The 26,558-nt window shown below is 43.3% G+C and overlaps 2 protein-coding genes across 3 annotated transcripts; one reads left to right on the top strand and one right to left on the bottom strand.

The window, feature by feature from the left end:
- The first annotated feature begins 166 nt into the window (after positions 1–166).
- On the top strand, positions 167–17,454 carry LOC115585426 (mediator of RNA polymerase II transcription subunit 1.1). 2 transcript variants are annotated; one of them, XM_030423778.1, is made up of 3 exons: positions 167–616; positions 13,710–15,475; positions 15,751–17,454. In XM_030423778.1, exons 2-3 carry the CDS (start codon positions 13,868–13,870, stop codon positions 16,216–16,218), a joined length of 2,076 nt encoding a protein of 691 aa, XP_030279638.1. In that variant the 5' UTR covers positions 167–616; positions 13,710–13,867; the 3' UTR covers positions 16,219–17,454. The 2 variants fall into 2 exon arrangements, with proteins under 2 accessions (XP_030279638.1, XP_030279639.1); XM_030423779.1 differs by lacking the exon at positions 167–616 and adding an exon at positions 9,981–10,848.
- irf10 (interferon regulatory factor 10) lies at positions 17,451–26,558 on the bottom strand. Its single transcript, XM_030423780.1, has 8 exons — positions 26,134–26,558; positions 24,315–24,510; positions 24,040–24,116; positions 23,580–23,637; positions 22,693–22,797; positions 22,210–22,596; positions 19,197–19,315; positions 17,451–17,943 (listed from the first exon to the last, which is right to left on the bottom strand). The coding sequence occupies exons 1-8, from the start codon at positions 26,302–26,304 to the stop codon at positions 17,839–17,841; spliced, it is 1,218 nt and encodes a 405-aa protein (XP_030279640.1). The 5' UTR covers positions 26,305–26,558; the 3' UTR covers positions 17,451–17,838.

Raw genomic sequence — 26,558 nt, 5'->3', positions numbered from 1 at the left:
CGAGCCCGTGGGCCGGTCCATTCCGCGGCTCGAGGGAGGTTAATGAGTGAAGCCGCTGGGCAATCAGCCAAACATGAGCAGCAATGCTAAGGCTCCCACAATGAGCCTGACTGTATTACCACTGAGCTCTGTCTAATTATACACTCCCAGAGAGGAAGAGAGAGCGAGGAAGAGAGAGAGGGAGAGAGAGAAAGAGAGAGAGAGCATATTAGACAGGGGGAAAGAAAAAGTTATCAAGTGTCACTGTGTGTCAGAGGGACTTACTAAGAGGTATGGGTGTAGATTGAAGTTGTAAGGGAGAGATAGAAGGTGTGTGTTAGTCAGAGCGAAAAAGGGGAGAGAGACGGAGGGAGGGGGTTGGAGAGATCAAGCAAGCTGGGGAGAGAGAAAGAGAGCGCACTCACAGAGAGAGAGAGAGAGAGAGAGAGCAAGCAAAGAGGCGTTTAGAGAGTGAGAAGGAGGAGAGGCAGGAATAGGATGAAGGGAGGGGAGGCTGAGCAGTAGAGAGGAGGAAGAGACTCGCAGCCTCAAAACTGGATATTCCTACGTGCCTGCTCCGCTGCCTGATTCAATGAGTAAACTCTCTGCTACCTGCTACGCAAAGGCACCCGGCGAGGTATGTGACCACACCGCTCTGAGTGTGTGTACGTCTGTGTGTGTGTGTGTGTGTGGTTGGAGGAGAGAGAGGGGGGGGGGGAGCTCAGGTGTGTTAGCAACTTTGAATGGGGGGATAAACACACCGGGCTGTGTGTTGGGAACGCTCTGAGGAAACAGGTTGAGTTGTTGCTGTCATGTACATGTCATGCAGAGAGTGAGCCGGGTTAATTATAGGGAGCAAATATGTCTAAAGTGTGTGTGTGTGTGTGTGTGTGTGTGTGTGTGAGTGAATGAGCATGTGGTGTACACTCATGTAAGTCAGCACCTGTGTGTGGGGGTGTTAGCGTGCGTGGAAGAGAATAAGAGAGAGAGAGAGAGAGAGTGACTGTGAACAAGAAGGAGAGTGTGACTGATCCAGAGACAGAGGAGTGTGTGAGGAAGACGGACAGAAAGACAGAGAGACAGAGTGAGAGAGAGAGCGAAACAGAGAGAGAGAGGGCGATATGGAGGTCCATCACTCAGCCTGATGGCAGATCAGGACTTTCAGAATTAGAGCAGTGGGCTGAAATAGCCCTGGTCCAGAGATAGCCAGGGGCCCTGAAGGAGCCCGCTTAAACAGGGAAGGGATGGATATGAGAAGGGTGAGGGCGAGGTTAGTCGAGTCGCGGAGAAATTTTGGAAGGAGACAGAATGAGCGGGGAGGAGGAGATGGATATAGGAAATGTGAGGCGCAGATGTTGGGGGCAAGGCAAGACCTCGTGCAATTATAGGACGGGGATGTGCAGGTGTGTGGTGGCATCGGGCGTCTGTAATCCAACTTCTTATTCAAGCAGCGTACATGATACATGAGGCAACACACGCCGGAGGAACTTCCCAGTGTCATCTTTCCTTTTTAATCGCAACTTCTCAACACTGTCTTGTTTAGATACTTTGAATGTTTCTGCATCCCTCAGTTGGGAGCACAGAACAGTTTTTCGGTTGGGGGTGCAGACACTGACTCCACTCAAATCCCTGCTCATTTCTCGCCGTTCTCCACGGAGAAATACTATGCCAGTGTGCGCAATTATGATTTCTGTATGTCTATTTCTGCTCCAGCAGGCGCTGTCCTTCTGCTGCAGTGATATCCCATATGCTGCATATAGGAACATTTCACAGGTTCAGACGGTTCTTTAGCTATGGACGTCTTTCAAGCGAGACGTACAACATTTGTCCCTGCTGACTTAATTCACTTATTTCAATTATGAGGACGATCTGCTGGTGTGCACAGGAAGTCTTATGTCACAGACGGATCGCTTATAGAAATGCTCATTATAGAGCGTTCCTTACATGCAAGGATCAGGTTTTCGCTTGTATTTCCTCATCCTGGATTTGTCACTAAAATGTGGAAGAGAGGACTCTGTGGTCGCGTCAGAGCTGAGTTAAAACTCTCCTGTGTTTAATTTATTAACTTACTAACATAAAAAAAACCCACAGCTTTATTTCATTACTCTGGTTGTGTACCAGAGAAGTCTCCTTGTGAATGATGTAAAGACAGAGAGCAGAAACTGAATGTAGGTATGTGTCTATATCTGCTGGGACACAGGAATACAACTTGTCCCTGAGGACTGAATGAGAAATACAGCATGTTCTCCAATCCCATGTATCTTGGAGTGCTGTCACCCTGAAGAGCCGAACAGGCCTCTTGTGGGAGAAGGTTGAGTAGCTGCTGGCCCTTTAAGAGGTCTATTTTTACAGGGGCACACTCATGCATGGAGCGAGGCGCACAGAGGAGGCAGTGGCACACGGAGACTCTATCTGCTCTGCCTCACTTCTGTGACTCCACACAACACATCCTGTAGGACCGTAACCTTGTGACTGAAGTGGCTGAGAGAGAGTCCTAAAAAACTTGCTCAGCCCCGTGGAGGAGCACGTGTTCCCCTCAGCGCAAGCTCGAACATGGAGAGGAAAAAAAAAAGAAAAAACACCTGGAAGTTACGAGGTTCGCACCCGACAAGGAGATTCAGCCCTGTTTCAAGTGGATCTCTCTGAAGTCTCGAAGTGATAATGAGTGGGAGCTCGCAATAAAGACACCCTTATGCACACTGTACACAAATGTGCCAACATTCCCACATACTTGTTTTGATATGCAGATAGCTATGAAAGAAATCTGAAAACATTCATGCCCCCTTCTTACAAACACATAATACACTTTAGTTTACTTACACCCCCACACTCCTCGAAAGAAAGCGCAGGGAAAAAAAATGAGCACATTTCAGAACATTTCTTACACAAACACTCATCCGTGCACTTAGGGGTGCGTGTAGTGCTTTACACCCACGTGAAAAAAAATTACTTATACGTCCTCAATATCTGGACCCAAAATAATCTTTCCTTATGCAATCTGCATGTTATATAATGCATGGCCTGTCATTATCACAGCCCTCCTTCACGCCCTGCTGTGCCTCTCCACCTACAGCACCACACAGACAGGCAGACACACACAGACATGCACACACACACACACACACACACGCACACACACCCTGCACCTTGTGTTGACAGTCATATACTCTACTCTAGCACTCTCACCCACGTTGAGTGTGCGCTCTCAAACAGCCAGCCAGATGAGTGAGAGGGAAAGACAGAGGAAGACCATGAGTAGGTGGGGTGTCGGTGGTGGTGATGGGGGACTGAAAGTGAAAGAGAGAGAGAGGGAAAACTTCGAGAGTGAGGTGTACATTCATGCAGAGATGAAGCATTTGCATGGTTATATGAAGATGTGCATTATTCAAGGCTGTATGTTTTATGTTTGATTTGAGAAAATTCCCATCTTTCACCGCCCGCACTTTTAGTAGGTTTTCAAAGAGATGTTACCCCGCATGACCTTATTTTTGTATTCATTTTCTTTACCACCCAGCTCCCCTTCAGGGGCCCTTTAAGCAGGGAAAGGCTCACCAGCTCACCGCAAGATGTGTAGTGGATGATCAGTGTCACCATCAGTCACACATACAGTATGAGCGAACACAGACTTGCATGTCTTTACATAACCCTTACCCCTAACTGATAACAGAAGTCAAACTTCTGTCCTTCTTGCTGACCTAAGCTGGGCTGACCTAATATAAACTAAAACTGTATTTCATTTAATAGAAAATGCATATGAAAACATTTTATGTTGCTCCAAAGCAAGGGGTGCCCAAACGTTGTTCCTTTGAGGGCCAGAACTGAAACTTAATGGTCAACCGTGGGCCAAAAAAAGAAACTATTGCATTGTGTTGTTAACATTAGAAACGGTACGATACATAAGCGCAGAGAGGCACGTGAGAAAAAACAACACTTGCAGTCAGTTTTTGTAAATTTGAATGACAAATTGACAAAGAACAAATTTATCATATATCATGCGATGTATTGAAAACATGAAAAAATGCTACTGTTTGGAAGCTCTTAGAGGCAAGTGAGAAAAAAAAACTTCTAGCAGTCCATTTGCTACATTTGATCTAAATTGTCTCCCTATGAATGACAAATGTTTTAAGAACAGGTAATTATCTAACTTCCTGTTTGTTCTGCACTTGGCAAAAAATCTCACTAAATCTCCCTACCTTCCTCTCTACGACACCACATGAGCACGTAGCGGTAATCGCCAGACATCGCCACATGAGCACGTAGGTCCTGTCTGTTCACAAGCACACAGGACCGCCTATGTAACATGCATAAAGAGCTATGTAACACTTATTTTTATGACAAAATATATAACCTATAGTAGCTTAAAAATCATTTCATCCCCCAGGAAATAAATCAATATAAACAGTTATTAATATTCAGATTTTGCCTTTTTTGCCAGATACATCTTCAACCTTATCTCTAAATTTAACTGACAGATGACAAAATGCAGTCTACATCCACATGTTAACACCCTTAACTCACCTCACTGTAGGTTATGTAGGAAACAGTACAAACTAAACGCTGTTGCGCAAATTTCCCCCCGGGAATTTGCTGTTGGTGAATTTTTTTCCTGTGTGTTTGTCTTTCTTGAGTCAGTTAAGGGGACCTCCTTTGTCACGGTTTCCTAGATCAACGTTCTCACAGTTGAGGTGTTTGGAATTGGCTTGGGAATTCAGCCGGGCGAGCCAGGAGTGTGATAATAATCCCAAACAGAAGCAGGTGTTTGAACACAGTTGACACCGTGCCAGACTACTTTAAGGTGACAGACACACCTGTCGGTGGGGATGTACCATGAGAGGAATTTGCAGGAAGTGATATTTCTTAGGACGCATTCATATTCACATCCACTTAAGTTAAACAGGTGGTGTTCGTGTGTGTGTGTGTGCGCGCGCGCACGCGTGAAGGTTTGTGTGCATATGCAAACGATGCATAAGGAATCTGTCGGAGTCGTTTTCTTCGCTCTTTTTGTACAGATCGTTTTCTTTAGCCCTGACTCGCTAACCCTTGTGTATGATCAGGCAGTATGTTCTCCTCCTCCTCCACACTTCATCTACAATAGGGGTCAATGACCTTTCAACCCTGCCACCCACCACTTACACCCACAGTTTTTCAACCAGGCCTGCCTCTTTGCCTGCTGGAGCCCATGCAAGTAAATATGCTCCCTCGTATAGACAAAGCCGTCAAGCACAACCACGATGTAATCGCACAGTATCGGTTTTGGTATCACTGTCAACGTCTGAGACATCCTGTAGCCTATAACATCAATAGTGTCCTGAAAGCCTGTCCTAAAGTTGGCTGTATATATTTCATTCCCTACCCTTGCAGTGCTCCTGTATTCACTTTACAGTGTCCTGCGCAAACATTAAAACCACTCAGCCAAAACATTCCTCTTCTAATTTAATTTGACGTCTTTTTTTGTAATTATTAGCAGAGATTATCAAATAGCAGCTGAGTGGTGAAAGGTTCTCTCTCAAGTGGGACTCTCCCGTTTGTTCATTTTGAAAACAAGCATTAAACCCACTCAATCCTATTTCATTATGATTTGCAGCTCCCTTTTGTAGCAAACTGTATAAGCCTTGTGTTGAGTGAATGGCTGTGACCGTGTGTGGCTGGGCAGCAGATTTGGTGTGGGAGGGGTTGTAGAGGAGCAGCAATAATGGCAGTGTATAGCAATGTTGCCTTGAATACCGGCAGTGATAAAGGTATTCCAGACAGCATCTATGAAGCCAGTCTAGACAGTCTCTTTGAAAGTGAATGGCACTTGAGCTAGCAACGGGACACCTGGCCATGCTCTCTCCACGGAGATGTCATCAGCATGCTTACAGCTTGCTGACATTTTGCTGCTATACTAAAGAACCAAAAGAAACCCAGTTTGACTGACAATCACCAGGGGACACAGCCAGAAACAACAAATCTTTGGAATGAAAAGAGATCCCCCCCCCCCCCCCAATTCTTTCACAGATACACTCTTGTCTCCTCTCTTTTAACCTGTTTCTAGCCCATCAGACTGTCTCAATCGCTGAGTCTCTCTCTCCTTCACCCTAACCCCCCCCCCCACCCCCACCCCCACCCCTCAAGCTACTGATCTAATAGTGTGAGAGTACTACTCACGTCAAGGGCTCTGAGTTGGGATAACCATGTCACAAACCTAGCGAGAGGGGCTGCTACCTGCTACCAAGCAGAGCATGTAAGAAGTTTGAGAAACTAATTTGTGAGTAGAAACACAAGAGCATGACTGTGCATCAGCAGTGTGTGACATCACTGCAGTTGCAGAAGACTTGTTGTCACTTGTTGTCACCAAGAGTGGCGGGTTTGTTTGTTGCATGTTTTTTTTTTGTTGCAAGTCTTCGTGATGCCTAGAAATTGAAACCAAAGTCGTGTCTTTGCAGTTGAAAAAAATAGCTGGTGCAGATGCCGCATAAGAGGCATATTATCAGATTGAGGCAGTGGAAAAGAAGACAAGTGAAACTGCCATCAGTACACACTTAAATGTCAATGAATGACAACGACATAACACCCGCCTTTGAAAATGTCAGCCACAGGCTTTTGCTGAATCCCTGTTAACTGTTGCACTTGTTCTCCGCTGACCTCTGCATGCACAGCCGCATGTGCAGGACATGTTTTTGTGTGTATTTATGGGAACACTGCAGCAGTCTGGAGAGCAGAACGAGGTGGAGGAAATTTTTGCTTCTGCTGACTGGCTGACCTGCATGTAATTAGTCAAGTCATATTTTTAACTGATACTGCGTAAAAGCCAGCTTAAGAAGCCATAGCTGCCCTATTTATACCCTAGGGGCTAATGGCCTGTACCACTACACAGGGGGATTTCCTCCCAGAACTATACTAAGCCTGCCTTAGGCCGTACCAGTTAGGATTCACAGGGATTAACCCAGCAATACATTACGGGCGTCACCCTCGCGTCTGCATCACTCGCACTGTTCCACTCTCTTCTTATCAGCTCTTCTCTTGCAGTGTTGTGTTCACCACTTTTGCTTCATTAGAAAGTGGTGTATTCTTCTTCACGCTGCGAACGCCGACCTTACTCTTAAGACTCTTAAATCAATTTTGTCCGCAAATGTCTGTCGCTTTAGCGGAAAGTATCCACTCTTTTCATGCGTGTTTATGTTGCTGTGACAGTGCATTGTGCCCTGTGAGTGTTTGTATGTATATGTTTGTGGGTGTTAATAGTAACTCCTGAGCCTCCTAAGTCCATCCTCATTGTGGTTGAGCCTGCTGCGGGCAGGGCTGCTGGCTCATCCTGTTGAAGAATGGGTCAGGGCCCTGAAGGCTGACCTGGCCTTCTGCCCATTAAGCTATCGCCCGTATCACCCTGTCCTTTTATCAGCTTAGCCCGGCTCCCTGTGGAGTAAGCTGCCACACAAAGCTAGTAGTACTCCCTCCCCCCCCCCCCCCCCCCCCCCCCCCCCCCACCCCACCCCATTTCCTCACCCGTTCACCTCACCCTCCATCCTTCCCTCTTTCCATCCTTCTATCTATCTATCTATCTATCTATCTATCTATCTATCTATCTATCTATCTATCTATCTATCTATCTGTCTATCTGTCTGTCCTTTTGTCTGTCTGTCTATCTGCTGTGTCCTCTACCCTTCCTCCCCTCCGTCCTCCTCTACGCCTCCCTCTCTGTTCAGATCTGTTACATTCAGCAACAAATTTCTGCTGCATCAGACATCCACCATAGATCTCCCACTAAGCCTGAAACGTGATCAGACACCCCATACGAGGTTACGCATGAGGAAAGGGAGCAAGTAAAAAAGGAAAGCAGAATGCCGTTTTGATTAAAAACCAAAGACAGTAAAAAAAAAAACGGGTTCTGCATGGAGGAGCTTGAGTGAATCAACTCACCTGTGGAAGTCTTTGACCCCCTCCTGCTACTTTGCCCTTCCCCCCCACTACGATTTGTTGGCTGTAGTCTGACTCATCTGACCTTTCTTGTCCAGCCTTGACCCTGTGCGTGTGTTTGCGTGTGTGTGTGTGTGACGGAGTGATTAAAAAGTGCCGAGCCAGAGAGAGGGCGAGAGAGAGAGAGAGAGAGAGTGAGAGAGAGAGAGTAACAGTGAGCATGAGATGGAGAAAGAGTGCGCCAAATGTCTCAGTGGGGCCATGGAATGATTGACAGCGCGGTATGACTCCACTGTGCGTTTGCTCGTGTTGATGTTTTCTTGTGTGCGTGTGTTCAAGTCAATCCGCTAAATATCAAGGTATGCATGCATAAGTAGAGAGCGACAGTCATTTCTATATCTCTGTATTGTAGTAAATACCCTTTGATGAACCCAGTTCTTGCTCTATTTCCTCCTCTTTCACTATGACTAGACTATTACGCCTAAATTTATATCAGACAAACACTCCCTGGTCTTTCAGTTTATGTAGAATTATATTAAAGGTATATTGTTTAATGGTATTTCGAAGAAAGTGCTTTTTATTTATTTCCCACTTGTTCACTTTTTATCTTTTAATTTACAAAGTATGATTTATCTTTCCTAACATTTGTTATGAAAAAATGTGTCAAATGTTAAGAGAAAGGGATCTTGTATAATTATGTCTCAGGCGCTTTAATTTATGTTATGAAAAATGTATTGTTTCGTGTAAAATAATCAGAGAAACCTGTTTGTAAAAACACCTTTTTTTATTTTATGCTGTCAGATTGGAAATGTAGGTTTGTAAACTAATTACAGTAAAATGAACAAGTTGGTGTTTGTAAAGTGGCTTTTTCCTTTTTATTTAATATGAACTGATGCAAATATGAACAGATCATGACCTTACATCATATCATTGTTTTTGTATTGTATCATTTTATCATTGCTGCCTTACCTCTAAGACTGATAAATGAGTAACTCTCAATGTCACCTGACACAATGTGGCCCTGACTATCAAGTAAAAGAATCACAGTATTGTTTAATTTGAATCCAGTGCTCCAAAGAAAAAAAGAATATGTGTCTTTACCGTCTATTAATTGTGAAACTTGTAATGAACCCACACAAACACAACAAAATGCCAGAGCAGACAGCACGAGTGCCCACACAATCTGACTGCGTCTTCAAACAGCATTCACTCTGAAACATAAAAGTAATCTCCTCCTAAATGTCAGAGTAGACTTTCTTGGCAACTGTCGCCTCGCTGCGCGAATGTTTTGCTGTGGCCTTCGAGCCGATGTTTCTGCACACAGCTCCAATTAACTGAGTCTGATCAACTGTCCATTCCATTGAGGGTGAGAAGTTAGACAAGGTTAACGTCTAATTTACTGTTGTACTGGGTACAAGTCTGCATTTTTTTCTCAGTGTTTAAAAGGTTGGATAAATTGCTCTTGGAAAAAAATGATTGAATGTAAAGATTGCTTTTTCACAATTAACCACGATGATGATTTGATTGCTTCATTAAATCCTATTTCCCCATGCGCTTCAATTTATGTTCTCATTGCTGTATTGCATTTCTCTGCCGGTAATTTACATAAGCTTGTTTGAACTGAGGTTTGGCCCTGTTTCTCTGACGAGGAGCAGACTGGGTTATTTGCATAGTGTTGCATTTTCAACCTTGGGCCTATTTATTATTGTGCAAAAAAGGTTTCTGTGCTGACAGGTTTCTGATTTCTTGCCGTGAATGAACAACACTGCTCCCACGAATTCAGTCCTAATAAGCCTTACCAGCCATACCAGCACACTTCACTTGCACTGACTGAATCACTGAAGCAAATCATTCAGAGCTCTCCTACAGTGCTCCTGTTAGCGTTTGAGCCTGTGTCATGCGTGTTTTTATGCGCGCGCGTGTGTGTATGCACGGCTATGAAGTCGAATCAAATTTAGTCATGAAAACTCCTTTACAAAAGGTTCGTCACAAAGTGCTTCGATGAGAACAAAGGACACAAATTCAGATGAAAACTACAGATAAACAAAAAGAACAAGTATAGTGCATGTGTTCTTGTGTGTGTGTGTGTGTGTGTGTGTGTGTGGTGTGTGTGTGTGAGAGAGAGAGAGTGTGTGCTTGATGGATGTGAGGTTTAGTTTTGAGTCAGCGGCAGCAGCAAATGCCTAAGTCTGAGAATGTGTGTAGGATGAGCCTCCTACCACGTCCCTCCCTGTCTCTCATCAACTGTCTCTCTGCCTCCCCTCCATCCGTCCCTCTCTTTTATGTGCCAGCGTGTCTTCTGAAAAGTGTTCGTCAAAAGCTGCAGAATGATTTAGAAAACTGATTAATTGATTGATTTCATGTGAAAAGAGGCATTGAACTGCAGAAAACATACGTGGGAAGCATACCACCAGACAGCACAAAAGGCAGCATACAGTCAGCATATACCGTCCAGTGTATAATCTGTACGTGCTCCATCCTTGACTGTGTGTGTACATCTGTGTGCGCCTATATATATTTGTGTATGCATGTTTGTATCACTCACAGTGATTAAAGCAAGTGGGCGGCAGCAGCAACTGGTCTGCCTGTGTGGCTCTGCATAGCAGACATGTTTCTCACTGCTAGATATTACTCATTTCCTCAGCCCTTTGCACACACAAGCGCACACACACACACACACACACACACACACACACACACGCTCTTGACATACACACACAGACACAGAGACGGATAGCAGGCTCTCAGTTCTTTCCTTCAGTTTGGTGGGCTCGCTGGTGTTATTTCATGCGTACTGAGATCAGAGGCAGCGTGTAGCTGGAGGCTGCTGATATCTGCGGGTGTTGTAACTGGCGGTGGTGCTGTGGAGGAGCAGTGTAGCACAGTTAGGAGCTGAGGAGTGGGTTGACCCTCTGGGAGGACTGGAATATGAATGACTGCCAACACTGGGACGTCTGCTCAGCCCGCACTCAGGTCAGTCTCACACATCACAACAACTACTAACTCCATCAACCTGTCTGCCTGTTCCCACAGTCGTTAGCTGCTCAAAAAAGAGCTGTTGTTTACTCTTTTATTCATTGTAATTTGCATGACAGGACTATTGATCAATCTTTCTTTGATGGAAAAAATGCAAAACTAGAGACTGATACTCTGTAGTTCTGTTTTTCTGAGGTTTGCAGTCATGAGAACAGAGGTAGATTTGACAGTTCTCCCGAGAAATGCTCGCAGAGAAAAGGCGGGATGAGGTGGAGCGGTGCAAATAGATATGTCAAATTTGACAATTACTTCAAAAAAAGATGAAGCATGACGAAATATTTTTTTTAAATCAACCCTTTTGTATTTTTTATTATCAGCTTTAAGCGGGAAATATATATATATATGTATATATATGTATATACGTATAACTTTATAGATAATTTGCATTTTGCTTAATGGCAAATCAAAAGTCTTGGAGTATTTCATTAGCAGGAATGTATTATATGCCTGTGATCTGTCATTTTTGATATATATTTAAATTCTACGACCACAGTAGCTCCAGCCAAACTCCAGCTCTGTGTGCATGTCTGCACAGTGTAGGAGTATTCTGTTAGAAGACATTTCTCTGCAAACTCCTCCACATGCACAATTGTGTTCTTTGTTTTCCTGTACTTTTTCTGGCAAGTTTATATTAGGGCTATTTAGACTACCTTTTCGCAAAGGCTGTCAAAATGACAAGGCTGTCCGGGTCATCTGAGGACAAGAGTTGAAACCATGTTTTTTTTTTATTTAAGAAACCCGGATTCTTGTTCAGCTTCCTGTGCAGCAAGAGTTCTGACTTAAGAAACATAGAAACATTTGAGCCCTTTGAGCGCTTGAAAATACCTGAAATTGTATGAAGACAGTTTTACAATGCAGCATTTTTAAATTATTATTATTATTGGTATTCCTTCTTTACTATTCTGCTTGTTTTGACTTTTTTGATGAAGAGAAATTTGTCAATAATTAATGTATTTTTCCTTAGTTTTTAATAGATAAATTGCGAAACTATGCACGTCCTGATGATATTATGACATTAACTGGTTGTCACATTTAATAGATTTATAGGAACGACATAATTAGTTAAATTATAAAATTATTATTACAAGGAAAAATCTATAGGAATCCATAGATGAAGATGGGTGTGGATTACATAAGAGCTGATTTTTAATTCATTGCTGCCATCTGAAGGGTTTTCATCTCAGAAATATAAATATTCATGACCCCGAGAGGTCAGTGGGTTTTTCCAATCCATGAAAGGCTGCGTTATCTTCCAGCTAAGCTGAAAATATGTCCATTAAATTGGGCTCATGAGGTTTTACATCACATCAGCAGCATGTTTATTGACCTAACAGTTGTCCGTCATAAACCTTTTCCATGTTCTACTCCTTCACACCCGTCCTGTCACTGTCTGGAACAATTAATCCCCCTCGTCTCACCGCCCAGTTTTCAGTTTTCCACTCAGATGCACAAACAGCTTGCTCCACTCTAACACTTATTCTCTTTTTGGAGCAAGTCACTTGATGAGCAACAGTTTACCCGCCTCTCCATGGAGTATCCCCATCTAACCTCTATAACCGGCTGGATGTGTGTGAGGACACAGTTGCCATGGTGACAGTGGGGTGGATGGTGAGACGGCAGGGAGCCAGTAGGCTGTTGAGGCAGACACGCGGGTGAGTGCGGGGCTGAGTGGCAGCTCGGTGCTGTGGTGTTGTGGTGGCGGCGGGAGCAGCGATGGCGGTGGCGGCGGTGGTGGAGGGAACAGCTGGCGCGGCAACCATCACTTCAAAAGAGCTCATTTAATACGTTTGGAGAAGAATTAGTGGAGCTCCCCCGCACTTCTCACTGAATGAAACAAGGCTGCAAAATCTCTGACACATTCGAGGACTCAAACACAAACACACACGCACACAAAGACCTAAACAAACAAACACATTCACACATTTTTCCGAGGAGAAAACAAAAAGTTGCATGTGCACACACAACATGGCATACATGCATGCACACAGACAAACAGTCCCACATATTTCCCCACACCCCTGCTGTGACACATAATTAATATGCAAAGACACATATCCTGTATTCACAACAACTGGTGGTAATATCAACAGTGTTCTGTCAGCTTTTGGGTGGGTGGTGACCAGATTTGCCTATCACTGGGGGAGTAAGTACAGCAGCCTGAGGGAGTATTTGTGTGTCTGTTGCCGTCCATGTGTGCGTCTGAAAGAGAAGGGGTTGGGGGTGCTCGTAGTAAGCTTGTATAGGATACAGAGAACACCCGGGGGTGTCGTGGGGGTGGTTCATGAAAGTGGTACAAAAAACATATCTACATATTCCAATCATCCCCTGAGAGTCAGAGATGAAAACTCTCCTGCTGTGAGTGCTATGTGAGTGTGTTTCTACACATACACATGCAGAGCACTGCCTCTGAACTTCATTGGCTGCTCAATGTATTTTTAGCCCACATGTGGGAGTAATGTATTTGAATGAACCGAGTAAGTTGGGTAGTTTCAGTCCCACCGCAGTGACTGGTGACTGACTAATTAGTGACAGCTATCAGAAAGCTAAGAGTTTCTAACCTTTTTAAAGTCGTTGGTGTGAGTGGCTGATTTCTCTCCATCTGTCTGACACAGCTGAATGTTTGTTTGCATGTCTGACCAGACGGACAGCTAAGTCCGAACAACAACTGATGCCAGGACCTGACAGACTGTCCGCTTTCTATGTTCACACTCACTCTCTCTTGCTTCTCTCTCTCTGTCCTCTCCCTTCTTTTTTACCAACCTCATCTCTGTTTCTGTCCTTGTTCGTCTTCTCTCTAGGTGAGTGGTGCTTCGGTAGAAAAGAATCAACAGTGATCTGACAGTGATGCTGTGTAGCAGCCTTCCCTTCTGTCTGCGCCCCCCGTTCTCCCGTGAGGCCCATGTGACCTAGCCTACACCCACGCAAAGGGGGCCCCCACTGCCGCTGGAGCCCACCCATGAATCCCAGCCCCGACCGCGGCAAAGAGTGCCTCCCTCCCAAGAAGAGGGAGTCTCGGCAAGGATCGACAGACCACCAAGTCCCTCTGGACGAGTTCAAACCACCTGTGCCGCTCCGGAATCGGTCCAGCATAGGGGGAGGGGAGGGAGGCAGGGAGGCCAATGACAGGGACCGAGCTCTGATTAACCCGAACCCCCATCTCCTACATACTCCTCCCCCCCTTCCTGCTCCAGCGCCAGGCCTCCCCCTGCCCCTACCATGGCACCTGGGCTACTCTCCTTCTGTCTCTCTTCCCCTTTTCCCAGGGCAGGTCGGCGAAAGAAGGGGCTCAGGGTCTCCCGCCTGGAGAGATGATCCTCTCTCCTCACCCCTGACCCACCACTCCCGGTGGCTTCGAGGGGAAGGGCCCCTCTCCTTGCCACCATCCCCATCTTCCTCCTCCACGTCCTCCTTTAAGACTCCTTTCCCAGCCGATTCTCGAGAGATGTGGTCCTACATTAACAGCAGCCGGCGGGAAACCAGCCCCTCTCTATTCTCCTCGTCATATTTGTTTAGCCCCCACTCTCTCTACCCCCAAGAGCCAAGCTTAGTTGAAGCTAGACACAGGTACTTGGGCAAGAGGCACAACGGCCTGGATGGGCCAGGCAGCAGGACTGCCTCAACCTCCAGGCCTCTGCTCACAGGAGATTATGGGAATGACAACAGCAGAACCAGGCTGGACATAAGTTCACACAGCTCCCACACCAATGGTGGACGGAGACAGCAGGAAGATCTAACACCCCGTGGCCATTCTGGAGGGCCATTTTTGTCAGACTCTCAAGCTCAGGAGGTCTCTGAGCCACATTCCTCACTGCAGGACAGGCATCCGCATGGGATAGTGAAGACCAGCTCCAATTTACTCTCCACCAGTCCCCATCCCCTGGGACTTGTCCCCAGGGCTAGTAGAGGGGGACTACTGGACCCCTTAGGGGCCACACCAGCTGAGGCCCAGATCTACTACTCCTTGGGATCAGTGTGCCACCCCAGCCCTCAGGCCCAGGCTTACCCGCTCTACAGCCCCTCAGGAACACCTCTGTACAACCTGCACAGGGAGCCAGGCCCCAGGCAGCACAATCTAAGGAACTCACCACACTCACCCCTGGGTCTGCCTAACAGTAATGACAGGTCACAGAGAGACCGGGACAGAGACCAAGAAAGAGACAGAGACAAAGTCCTACAAAGGGACAGGGAGCGAGGCAAAGACAAAGACAAAGAGAAGCACCTACAACATGACAAAGACCAAGAAAGAGACAGTGAGCGCGAGAGACGACGGGACAGAGAAAGAGACAGAGGGAGAGAGTTATCTCCTTCCCATCATCACACCTCACCCCCTGCCCTTCACCCATCTCCCCCAGCGCTCCTACCTCACTTCACCAAGGGTTCCCTGATTGAGTTAGCCAGCGGGCGGTTGAAGCGGGTGGAGGAGCTGCGGACGGAGGACTTCCTAAGGAGTGCGGACACATCTCCGGAGTTCCACCTCAGCACCTGCACTGTGCTGCTGATTTCTCCCAGCAGTTCACAGGGCTTCAGCCACCTGCAGGTTCACCTCACAGACCTCAACACTCAGGTCAGCTTTCTCTTAAAATACGTGCTTCATCTTGTACTTGATTATACTTGGCATTACAGCATAAATTGTAAATATTTAATTTAACTGCATGAAGACATGGTTGTTAATGCAAATCATACAAAGTTTCAGTTTTAGTCACTTTGAACTTTTGAGATGAATACAGATCTGTGTTTCTTCTTACACATATTACATCAAAGTCAGATTGTGGTGATAATAAGTGACAGACATGAGAGACCACTTGGTTGAGTGTATAACAATGTTGTGGTTTTGTGTAGGAGTTACTGAAGGTCTTGGTGGAGTATCCGTTCTTTGTGCAGGACCGTGGCTGGTCTTCTTGCTGTCCCCAGAGAACCTCACAGCTATATGGCCTGCCCTGCCGGCAGCTCATGGAGGGGGATGTCTGCCTGGCTCTTACCCCTACGCCAACCCAAACCCATCGGACACACACGCGTACCGGCTCAAGGACCCATCGCACCCAACATCCCTCAAGGTCTGCAGGAGAGTCAAGCAGCACGCACAGAGAGGAGATGCCCCCTCCTCCTCCACCGCCCCCTCTTCCTCACCACCCGGCTCCCACAGCACCGGCACCTCCACGCGCCCTGGCTGCAGAGCCTCCCGTTCCGGAGCAGCCACGTCCACGCAAACGGCGCTGGTCTGCCCCAGACACCCTCCCCTCAACCGGAGCTGATGCTCCCAGCCTCCTGGATTTACCTCATGGCTCCAAGCTAATGAAGTGGCAGTAGGAACTTGCATACATATGCGCGCATACTTACACACACACAGAAGCACATACACACCCTCCTTGTCTCTGTTGCACCCACCAAGACAAACAATGGAGAGACCTCAAGGCAGGGTTGCAGGGAAGGAATAAAAAACAATAGAAAACACAATTTACGGGTGTCCACACTGCTGCCCCAAAATAATTATCCCATCCACCTTAGTCCAGGCCTTGTTGCACCCAACCTTTCCTTCTTTCCTTTCCTTTCCTCGACCTTACTTACACCGCCCTGAAAGGAGCAGCAGCTGAAGGATCTCTGGGTGACTCCTCAAAGACACACTGAAGACATTTAGTGAGACAATCAAGCACTTGTCTGTGTTCACTCTGTTTTTGTAATGGTTGTCCCACACATCTACCTACTGACAGTGTTTTCTGCAGGGTATTGATTTTCAATCAGTGTTATGAAAGTAAACGCTATTGAAGAAGTGCAGATATATATGAACAAAAATTGACTATATATATTACATTACAGATGTTATATACAGTAAATATGCTAAACAGATTTAATGCAATCTCTCTGTCAGTTTTTGCAAATGCATTGTTTGTTTTTTATTGTTTTCTTGCTTCTGAGCCGACGTTTCGGCCTGGGCAGGCAAGGTGAATGTACAAGCAGCTCTTCGCCTTTTTTATTCTCATCACTGGGAGTCATTTCAAACAATTGTTCGTCAAGGCATTACCCTCCAATATGTTCTTAACATTATCTCTGAGAAAGGGAGAACACTAAAGAAAACTGCGTAACAGACAATCCCACCCACACAGACAGGTCTGTGCCACATCGCCTCGACACTCATGGTGTTTTTCCATTAAAAACTGAATGATGGAAAGAGTAAAAAAGTGCAGTACGGCTGAAGAGTAATGGTGCTAATAACACGTTGGAACATGATGCTTTGTGAATACTCTTGACCCCTGTGTACTGTACGCTTCTGTTCCCATCTAATTTTTTACGTACTGTATATGTTTGAAGGCAGGGAAAATGATGAAAGTATTTTAAACTCAGATACGGGTATCTCCTCTGATTCAGCACACTCTCTCACTTTAGTTTTTTGTGTTTTTTGTTTTTTTTTTATTTTCAAAAAGAAAACCTTAATTGTTGATTTTTTTTCCCTTTTTAAATGTTATAGCTACAAAAATGTATATTTTTAAAAATTGTGAATCTGTTAAATGATGTTCGCTAGAAATAAAAGAAAAAAAGCTTTATAGATTTAATGAAAGGTGTCAATTTATTCTCCGCACATGATGTTAAATATGATACAATTAAATTGTCATTTTCATATTCATAAGATGAATATGGGGTGACAAAAAATCAGTCTTTTTTACATTATTAACATGTTATCAGAACGATTAATTGGGTTAAACAACAGCAAATGATAATTCTGCCAGTCGAGCTGCAAAGTGGATGGGAAAAAATATCAATATTAGGTAAAAATAAAGGAAATTAATCTTGCTTTACGCAGCTTTATGCATCATATATACAAATCCACTGACGATGTCTTTCATGATAATGCCCGGGATGAATAAGACTTCAGTAATCCACCAGTATTTTTGATAAAAGCTACCGTGGTTTAGGGTAGCTTTCTCTGTCTGCCTACATCTTCTCTCCATCTGTGTTGGATGTGCGAGTCGGCCGCTTTTCCTCAATCTCTCCCAAGTTGAACCTCTGCAGCAGCTCCACCGCAAACAAGGGCACCACCTGGAAGGCAAGACACAGTGTACTACACCATCAGCATGCTTATGAGGACCTCTACTGGTGGTGTAACACTCTACAGGGAGCATTCACACAGGAAATAAAAGCTTCTGCCTGCCATCACAGAGTTGATTTACTGTACTTACTATAATGCCAATACAGTCACATACATTCTGTGTAGAAGTCCAAACTCAGGGTGTTTGGCATCTGAGATATTTAAATGTTTGATCAAACACTTGACAGGCTTAAAATTGTAAAAGTCCAAAAAGATTACAGTGTTTCTAAATGGAATCTCTGACCATATTAAGAGTAAATGTGCTCTAAGAGAAGATGATGTAAATGAAAAACTTTAGCACCTCTTAAAGGAGAACTTCGGTCGATTTAAACATGCAGCTTCATTGCTAAAGCTACCCTTGACTTGCGAGTACCGAAGACGCGAACAAATTTGGTCCAGCCATTACAGAGCTCCGTGAAAGGAGATGTAGCATTGAACGCTAACACATGGGGTCAGAACTTTACACTGTGTTTTAAGCGTCTTTACATGCTCCACATCTCACACCAAAAGTTATGCAACATCAGCAGACACCTTAGCACACAGCACTGTAGCGTGTATGACTCAAAATGAATAAAAAAGTAGTTAAAATTGTGTGTTTGTGCAAGCAGCTACTTACCTGTTTGTTGACATCCGTGTGTTCCGGTAGCTAGACCAAACTAGCATATCCATCGAGTGTGCACTTAACAGGCTTAACAGGCTATTGTAAGGCTCATGGCTCATGACAGGCTGTAACATGGACATGTACATTATGAACATAAACACGAAAATGCTGGAATACGTTTCCGTCTCCGCCAGTGAGGGAGTGAGCGCACGCTTGACGGATTGACTAGTTTGGTCTAGCTACCGGAACACACGGATGTCAACAAACAGGTAAGTAGCTCCTTGCACAAACACACTGTTTTAACTACTTTTTTATTCAGTTTGAGTCATACACGCTACAGTGCTGTGTGCTAAGGTGTCTGCTGATGTTGCATAACTTTTGGTGTGAGATGTGGAGCATGTTAAGACGGTTAAAACACAGTGTGAAGTTCTGACCCCATGCTGTTAGCGTTCAATGCTACATCTCCGTTCACGGAGCTCTGTAATGGCTGGACCAAATTTGTTCGCGTCTTCGGTACTGGTAAGTCAAGGGTAGCTTGAGCAATGAAGCTGCATGTTTAAATCGACCGAAGTTCTCCTTTAAGTCCCTTTTTCATTAACCCACCTGCGCCATGATCAGCTTCCTGGTTTTGGGTTCGTTGGGGTCCGGATACTCCTCCCCGAAGCAGAGCTCAATCTCATAGGACGGTGTCGGACCCTTCCCATGTAAACAGCTCTGGAGCTCTAGAGACGAACATGTCATGGTTTTAAATTTGAAAATTCTGATTTCCTCATACAAAGATATTGTGTCTTTGCATAGAGCAGGGTCTCATTTCATGGATGCCTATCGGGATCATTGGGATTATTACGCAGGGTTTCCGCGGGGTCTTAAAAAGTATGAAATTTGACAATGTATGTTTGACAATATGTTTTGGGCCTTAAAATGTCTTAAATACGTCCATATTTTGCATATAGGTCTTAAATTACATTTAGTTAGGTCTTAATATGTACGTTCATTTACCATGCCCGTCGTTGCCTTTTTTGTTTTTGTTTTGGGAAATGTGTTGGTGAGATTCACAGTTAGCTCTGTGTGTTGTACTTCTTTCTGAAGTACCCAGGAACGTAAGTGGCATTTTGCCAACAGCTCAGTCGGAATTTATCGCCGTACACTTTGCCAGTTCTGGAGAGACTTTGACTGCGGAATCTGCTACAACTATGGGAAAGTGTAAATTTAACAAGTGTTGGCTTGAACATCCAGAATTCAGTTGGTTAAAAGCCGTACCTCATATTGAATTTGAAGCGCAGTCTACCAGGGTTATTACAGGTAACTAAATTAATTTCCTAGATAAAAACTAATCCGAAACTATTAATCACTTGTTAAACTCATTACAAATAAACTGAAATAAAAAGCAAACACTGAAAAACTAAATAACATTTTTTTTTAAATGTATGTGTCTGAAAACGCAAGAACTATAATAACCCTGACACACACTCACTCCATTCTTAATTGTTTGAGTTGCTCTGTGAATGGCAATACATTGGGTTATCTTTGAAAGTAATTCTGGGACTGCATTTTTCCTTACTTTTTTGTACTTCATATAGGTCTTAAGTTTAGTTCAAAAAGGTCTTAAAGCGGTCTTATATAGTCTTAAATTTGACTTGCTGAAACCTGCAGAAACCCTGTTATGGGATGTTGTTATTTTGACCCCATCAACACTCAACCACCAGGAAAGCCTATAATTGCTGTTTGATGTATCTTGAGAGTGTACCATGTTGATCAAAACAGGTCCTTCTTAAGGCATTAATCAGTTTCTCACTCTGGGAAAGTGTGCAAAACATTAAAGTTCTCAAAAAGTACTGTATGTCTGAACTTTCTCTTTGAAGGGGCTCTGTGGGACTTCTGTGTTGTGCTTGAAGCCGGTTGTTGGTTTATGTTAGTGGAACGTTAGCTACTGGGATGAGGCACTTCCACATTGATATACTGTAACAAAGTATATTTACTTAAGTACTCTACACTAATACAGTTTTGAGATATTTGTACTTTTATTTTAATATTCTGCTACCCTATATTTACACGCCACTACATTTTAGAGGCAAATGTTCTTTTTACTCATTAATTTGGCTAATTTAGTTACTTGTTACTTTTCTGACTGTACGCGGCATCACTGATAAAGTAGCATGTTTTGATCCGTATATTTTATCAGTATTTCCAATTATCAAATAGCCAGGCTGACGCCCACATGTAAATATAAGCCAATGTAGAATACATTGTACTTTTACTTGTACTTTTGATATTAAAGTACATTTATTGCAACAAAACGTACTTTTGATACTTAATAAATTTAATATCAGATTCTTTAAAGCCGCTATTTGTGAGAAAAGTTACAAAAACTGATGCCTTGGGATATTATGGCAGCTGACTGAGCATCAGTTTTTGTGACTTTTCTTATAAATAGCGGCTTTAAAGGAGTCATCACCTGGTTTTTTACATATCCAGTCCCTCTTGGATCGCTTTGGATCAATTATTAAAACTTATTAGAAAAAAATAAATTTAAAAAAATCAAACATAGAGCTTGTTCTGACACTTTTTCATACTGCGACTTTCTCACGCGAGATTATGTGCGAGGTTTTGACCGGTCCGGATGTGCATTGTATTAATATGTAATGAGGCGCGCGTTGATTGGCCGCAGGAAGGACAGAGCCGGAATGGGGGGCGAGCCTGCATGCACACAGACTCCAAAACATAAACAGCCCCCTGTCATGGCGCACACACTAAATGACGAACCTTACGGAATTCAGGCATTTATGTACGAGCCAGAGTAGGAAACCGATCGGGAGAGTGAAGAGGCAGAGACGGTGGAAGAGACACGTTTACAGCAGGATGTCTCTGAATGGTAAATTCTTTTTTTTTCCGTCTTACTTTTCACACTCGTGTTTTACATGTAAGACCTGAGTTTTAATGCTGGCGGTGACGATGTATGGCGTGAAAATGACAGAGAAATAAGCAGATTCGGCGTGCTCACTCTGGCTGAGGACGGCTTTGAGCCGATGCATATGCAAGTAGCCTCCTGTGGTAACGTCACCACAGGAGCAGAGTCAAAATCTCGTGCTTTAGGAACGCGCACTACTGTGCGCTATTCCTGTTCGGAAAAAGAGCCAAAGCGAAAAAAATAAGCCACTTTCAAACTCCAGCTTTTCAGGCAAGTTTCAACAGAGGTCCAACACCAATATGCATGATTTAACGAGAGAAATTGCGATTTCCGGGTGATGACTCCTTTAAGACTTTTACTAAAGAACTAATCATATAAATGCCAAAGTAACATTTTAACATGATGTCTTTACTTTCACTCGAGGATGACTTATGGATTCTCACTACACTTCCGAGAGTCCCCTGAAAGTGTTGGGAGCCCCCCTGGAGAGGCCCGCCTCCCACTTTGAAACCCTCTGAGGGAGAGCAATAATCTTACATTTGTCATACTTTTTATCTCCCAATTATCCCAAACAATCTTTCTCCCTCTCTTTAAATAATTCATGTTCTGTTCCAGATAGACTCGCTGGCGGCAAATTAATTCAAACTGCTTTTAATCAGCTTTTATCGTGTTTTTCTGTTCTCTTTAGGAATGCATGCGTTGCCTTACCGTTGAGAAACGTAGGTATATCAAGCAGTTTGAAGGTCTTTTCTCTGTCCAGTTTGTTGGGCCGGTCAGTGTGTTTGGCCATGGGACCGTTCCAGTACACCCTGCCCTGACAGAACCGCTTGATGAACACCCCATCTGGGGCCACCCATAATAGCACACCCCTTTCCAGGTGACAAAGAAGGCGGTTCATTGCTTCAGCCAAAACTGGCGGCAGGGATATGGAGCTGGGGGAAGGGAAGGAGAGCTGCTGGGCAGTGCAGGGTCCGTAGATACGCTCATTTCCCAGGGGGACAATGCCCTGCATGATGAAGCACCCGTCGGGGCTCGTGGTGGTCACTTTCATCGCCCTCTGGCCGTGGTACAACAACGTCACCTGCATACGAAAGTCTGTGCATACACAAAATGCAACATTCGGGTCGTACAGTGTCAAAGCAAGGTGCATGTTCAGTTAGTGTCTGTACATACTCCCACTGGCTTTCTTACCTGATATAGTAAGTGCAGGGCTGATGAAGGTTACAGGAGCCGGGCTCTGATTTTGAGGTTTTTGTCCTGTGAGCTCACAATACATGTGTTCCCTCAACAGATTATCTAAAGAACAACAGAGAAAACTAGACAGTAATTTCACAGCACTGGGAGATGAGTTTAGAAGATTGGAATTTGTTTGTCATTCTTGTTTTAAATTTCTACCAACTTTCACACGTGGGCCCGACATGGGTTCGTCACAAACCCATGACTGAGCCGAGGCTCCTTTTATCCAGATCATTTCAAAAAGTCAAAGTTTTTTTCCATCATGTTGAGTCATTGTGAGTGGGTTAAATTAATGCAGACTTTTACATAAACATAATGTGTTTTCAAGTGTTTTTTATTCAAATATTATACATAAAAGTAATGCATTTCAAATAGTTTTTTCTCCTATTAAAAAAAAAATCGCAAATCTAAATATTTATTTATAATACACACTGTGATATGCATTATAATCGTTTAATGTTTCTGTAATGTAAAAAGGCTTCTTGACCTCTCTTGGAAAATTATTACACAACACACAGTGGGAGTTTATGTTGCGGTTCCAAGACATACTGTATGTTACTTTTTTCGTCTGTGACACCAGTTTCTCCATCAGGAGGTTATTCTTTACAACCCACGGCATCACTGACGTCCCGATGGGGTCTCATCTTCACAGTCTTTCATTATGGGCACATGTCAAAATAAATTACTTCTATTAATAATGTGACTTTTCAGTTCAATCTCTCCTGATTGAAACGCTACCAGGTGGTGTTTGAACTGTTCAGGAGGGATGGTCATGCAAGGTCGAGGCAAAGATATATTTTTGACTAAGATAACAGTACAGCACCAGTGTGTGTGACACTTACCCGTCAATGGTTTTTCTTCTTCTTTTTTCGCTTTAAAAGATTCCTTTTGATTATGAAGCTACAAAAGACAACATGTAAATTATGTTAGGTTTATAGGCTAGATTGTTTTAAGAATCCGTTCATTTTTTAAGAAAGCATATCAGCTATTGCCTGCTGAAAGAGCCTTGTTGTCCGCCACAGCGTTCAAGTCCGTCAAACAAATACATGACAATATCCTAGCATTGTAATTAAACAAGCTTTTATGTCGGATTTGACATTTTTTGACTGGACAAATTTGAGTTTGAGACTGTGGGAATGATTTTAATTTCACCTTTGTATTAATGATGTTCTCGCATTACTACAAACAAAATTCATGCCATCAAAATCATCAAAAGTTTGGAAAAATTGCATGCAATAAAAAGTATTTAGCGGGTTCATTGTCATATTATGTCAAATTATAGTGGGTTGTTTTTTATCTTACTTGTTTGTCTGGAAAACCAGGACTCCTCGGCGACCTCTTGGCCGGGATGATCACTTGTTCATTTGTCTGCGGCGGCTCTGAGGAGAAAACAGTTTGCAACAAAAATTAGGACAAGTGACATTTTACATCACTTTAAAACATTTGCCTATTATTTTAAAAAAGTACATCATTTACGTATGAAGTGTTTACGCATGAAGAGGACACCACTGCTCAATAACTCAGATATAATCAATAAGACAATATGAAAAGAATTTAGAAGTTGTCCTTGTTTATACCTGCCGGCCTGTTTGGCATGCTGCCATGCTGGATCAGGTAGACTTTATAGGGTTCAGTAATGTCAAGCTGGTTGCGTTCAGGGACCTCCTGGAAGTCTGTGCTCTTGTTGAGTGCACAGCGGAGACGGGTCTTCCACATGGTGGGGTCAGCTTTGTCCCTCCCCTCCCTGTACTTCCCCTTGTACACAGCCCAGGCCTGAATGTGAAGACTGACATTTTAGTTGCCTATCCACAATTCATGTTTGGGTAGTAATAGTAGTAGTCTGTTGCATTGTGGGTAATGCTTGTTGGACTTGTTATGGGCAGTTTAAGAACAAATGCTGAAAAATGAATATAGTTGACTCAGAGATGCCGCCATTTTTATTCCATTTTACAAGTCAGATCTGTAATCTGCCTACAATTTGTTTAGTTCCAGTGGCTTTCTCGTTCATTCCTTACATCATGAGAGATTTTCAGTTTATTTGCACGTGCAACACCCAGTCCACAGCTTTAACTCTAATCTTAATGGCTGCGTTCATATCACTAGAGGGGCGGAGCCGTGGTTTTGTTAGCTTTAGCTGATCAAAATCTGGTCGAACACATCTTCGGGCTAGCATTGTTCCTTCTTTTCTTTAACTTCTCTATTAATTCTGAGTGGGATAACAAGAAAAACACAAGACATTTTGAAACTTAGTTCATTACTAATTCAATATTCAGTTTTCGACCCTCTGCTGCACAGCAATGACAGATGACACAATATTTTCCAAGAGTCCGTTTGAAGGTTGAAAACACAGTTTTCCCGGAACAGTGTGTTGCAACAGAGCATTACAAGGAAGAGGAAACTTCTCATTGAGAGGAATGTTCTTATTTTCAATGTATGAAAGCACATGAAGGCGTCATCCCTGAAGCCTTTAACCCACGACTCTATGACAGGCTGTTGTCTACTTGTTGTTGTCGTCGTCATCATCATTATGGAATCATGAATCAATGTTATGGTTAATTAAACCTTAGCTGATAATTATCTCACCATTAACAAATAATGAAAAGCTTCATAAACCATTTATGAAGCATTTTGCTAAATTTTATAAACATGCAACTTTAATAGAAAGAACAAATGTTTATAGAATTTGAAACAAACAAACACAATATTTGTTAACTATTACATCACTAACTATTTAAGTATTAAAAAATGTCAGTTGCAACTCTACAGTAAACAGTTGCTTCATTGTTTATTAACAGAAACTAAAGTTTAATTAGCTATACATTAACCATTTATTAATGATGGTTATTTTGAAGGGTTACCCATCATTATCGATCAATCGATCAATCTTCAAATCAATCAACAGTCTGTTATGTTGGGCTACCTAATTATATCATTATATATATATATATATTCATATATATATATATATATATATATACATATATATATATATATATATACACATATATATATATACACACACATATATATATATATATATATATACATATATATATATATATATATATATATATATATATATATATATGTACATATATATATATATATATATATATATATATAAATACATATATACAGACTGAAGCCAACAATTCATCCTGCGAATATGTAATTATAAGCCTTGTTTAGTAGGTTAGTAGCACAACATGGCACTTTAAGAGATATAATCAGTGAATTTATTATCCTTAAATCAATAAATCAATAGATAACAGCCTATAGATCAACAGATAGTATATGTTTGTCATCTAAATCAACAGAAAACGCGCTAAAATTGAACCTGACCATAACTCTTAACTGTGAAACACAAGAATGCGAGTGTCGGATCGTGAAGCAGACCTTGAACAGAGCCGCGTCCGCCGTCTGCCTGTAGTCCTTCTTGGCTGCGTGCTTCCACGGGATCCTGAACATGGTCTTGTCCTCGTCCTCCCAGCACAGTCCAGCATACTTTCCGCTCTCTATCTGAGCTATCAGCCACTCTTTCATGTGCATCTTGGCTCCCGGTTCCATCTTCCCAACACTCAAGTGTCTTCACGGGGAACAAAACTCCGTCAGAGACACATGAGAGAGAAAGACAGTCCGAGGAGTTCAATCACGTCCCTCACCTTGCAGACGGGAAACAATACCTTTACTTTTGTTTTTCTTTAAGCCTGTCAAGTTGCCAAAGCACGAAATCCGAGTGATGCCAGGAAGTTTTTTTTTTAAAAAAGGAGCTGTAGACTTTTGAATGCAGAAGTCCCAGGCCTTAAAAATTGAGTGCGCTC

This window comes from Sparus aurata, chromosome 7 (assembly GCF_900880675.1).
Source record: "Sparus aurata chromosome 7, fSpaAur1.1, whole genome shotgun sequence".
NCBI classification, from domain to species: domain Eukaryota; kingdom Metazoa; phylum Chordata; class Actinopteri; order Spariformes; family Sparidae; genus Sparus; species Sparus aurata.
This window is presented reverse-complemented; position numbering and strand designations above follow the sequence as displayed.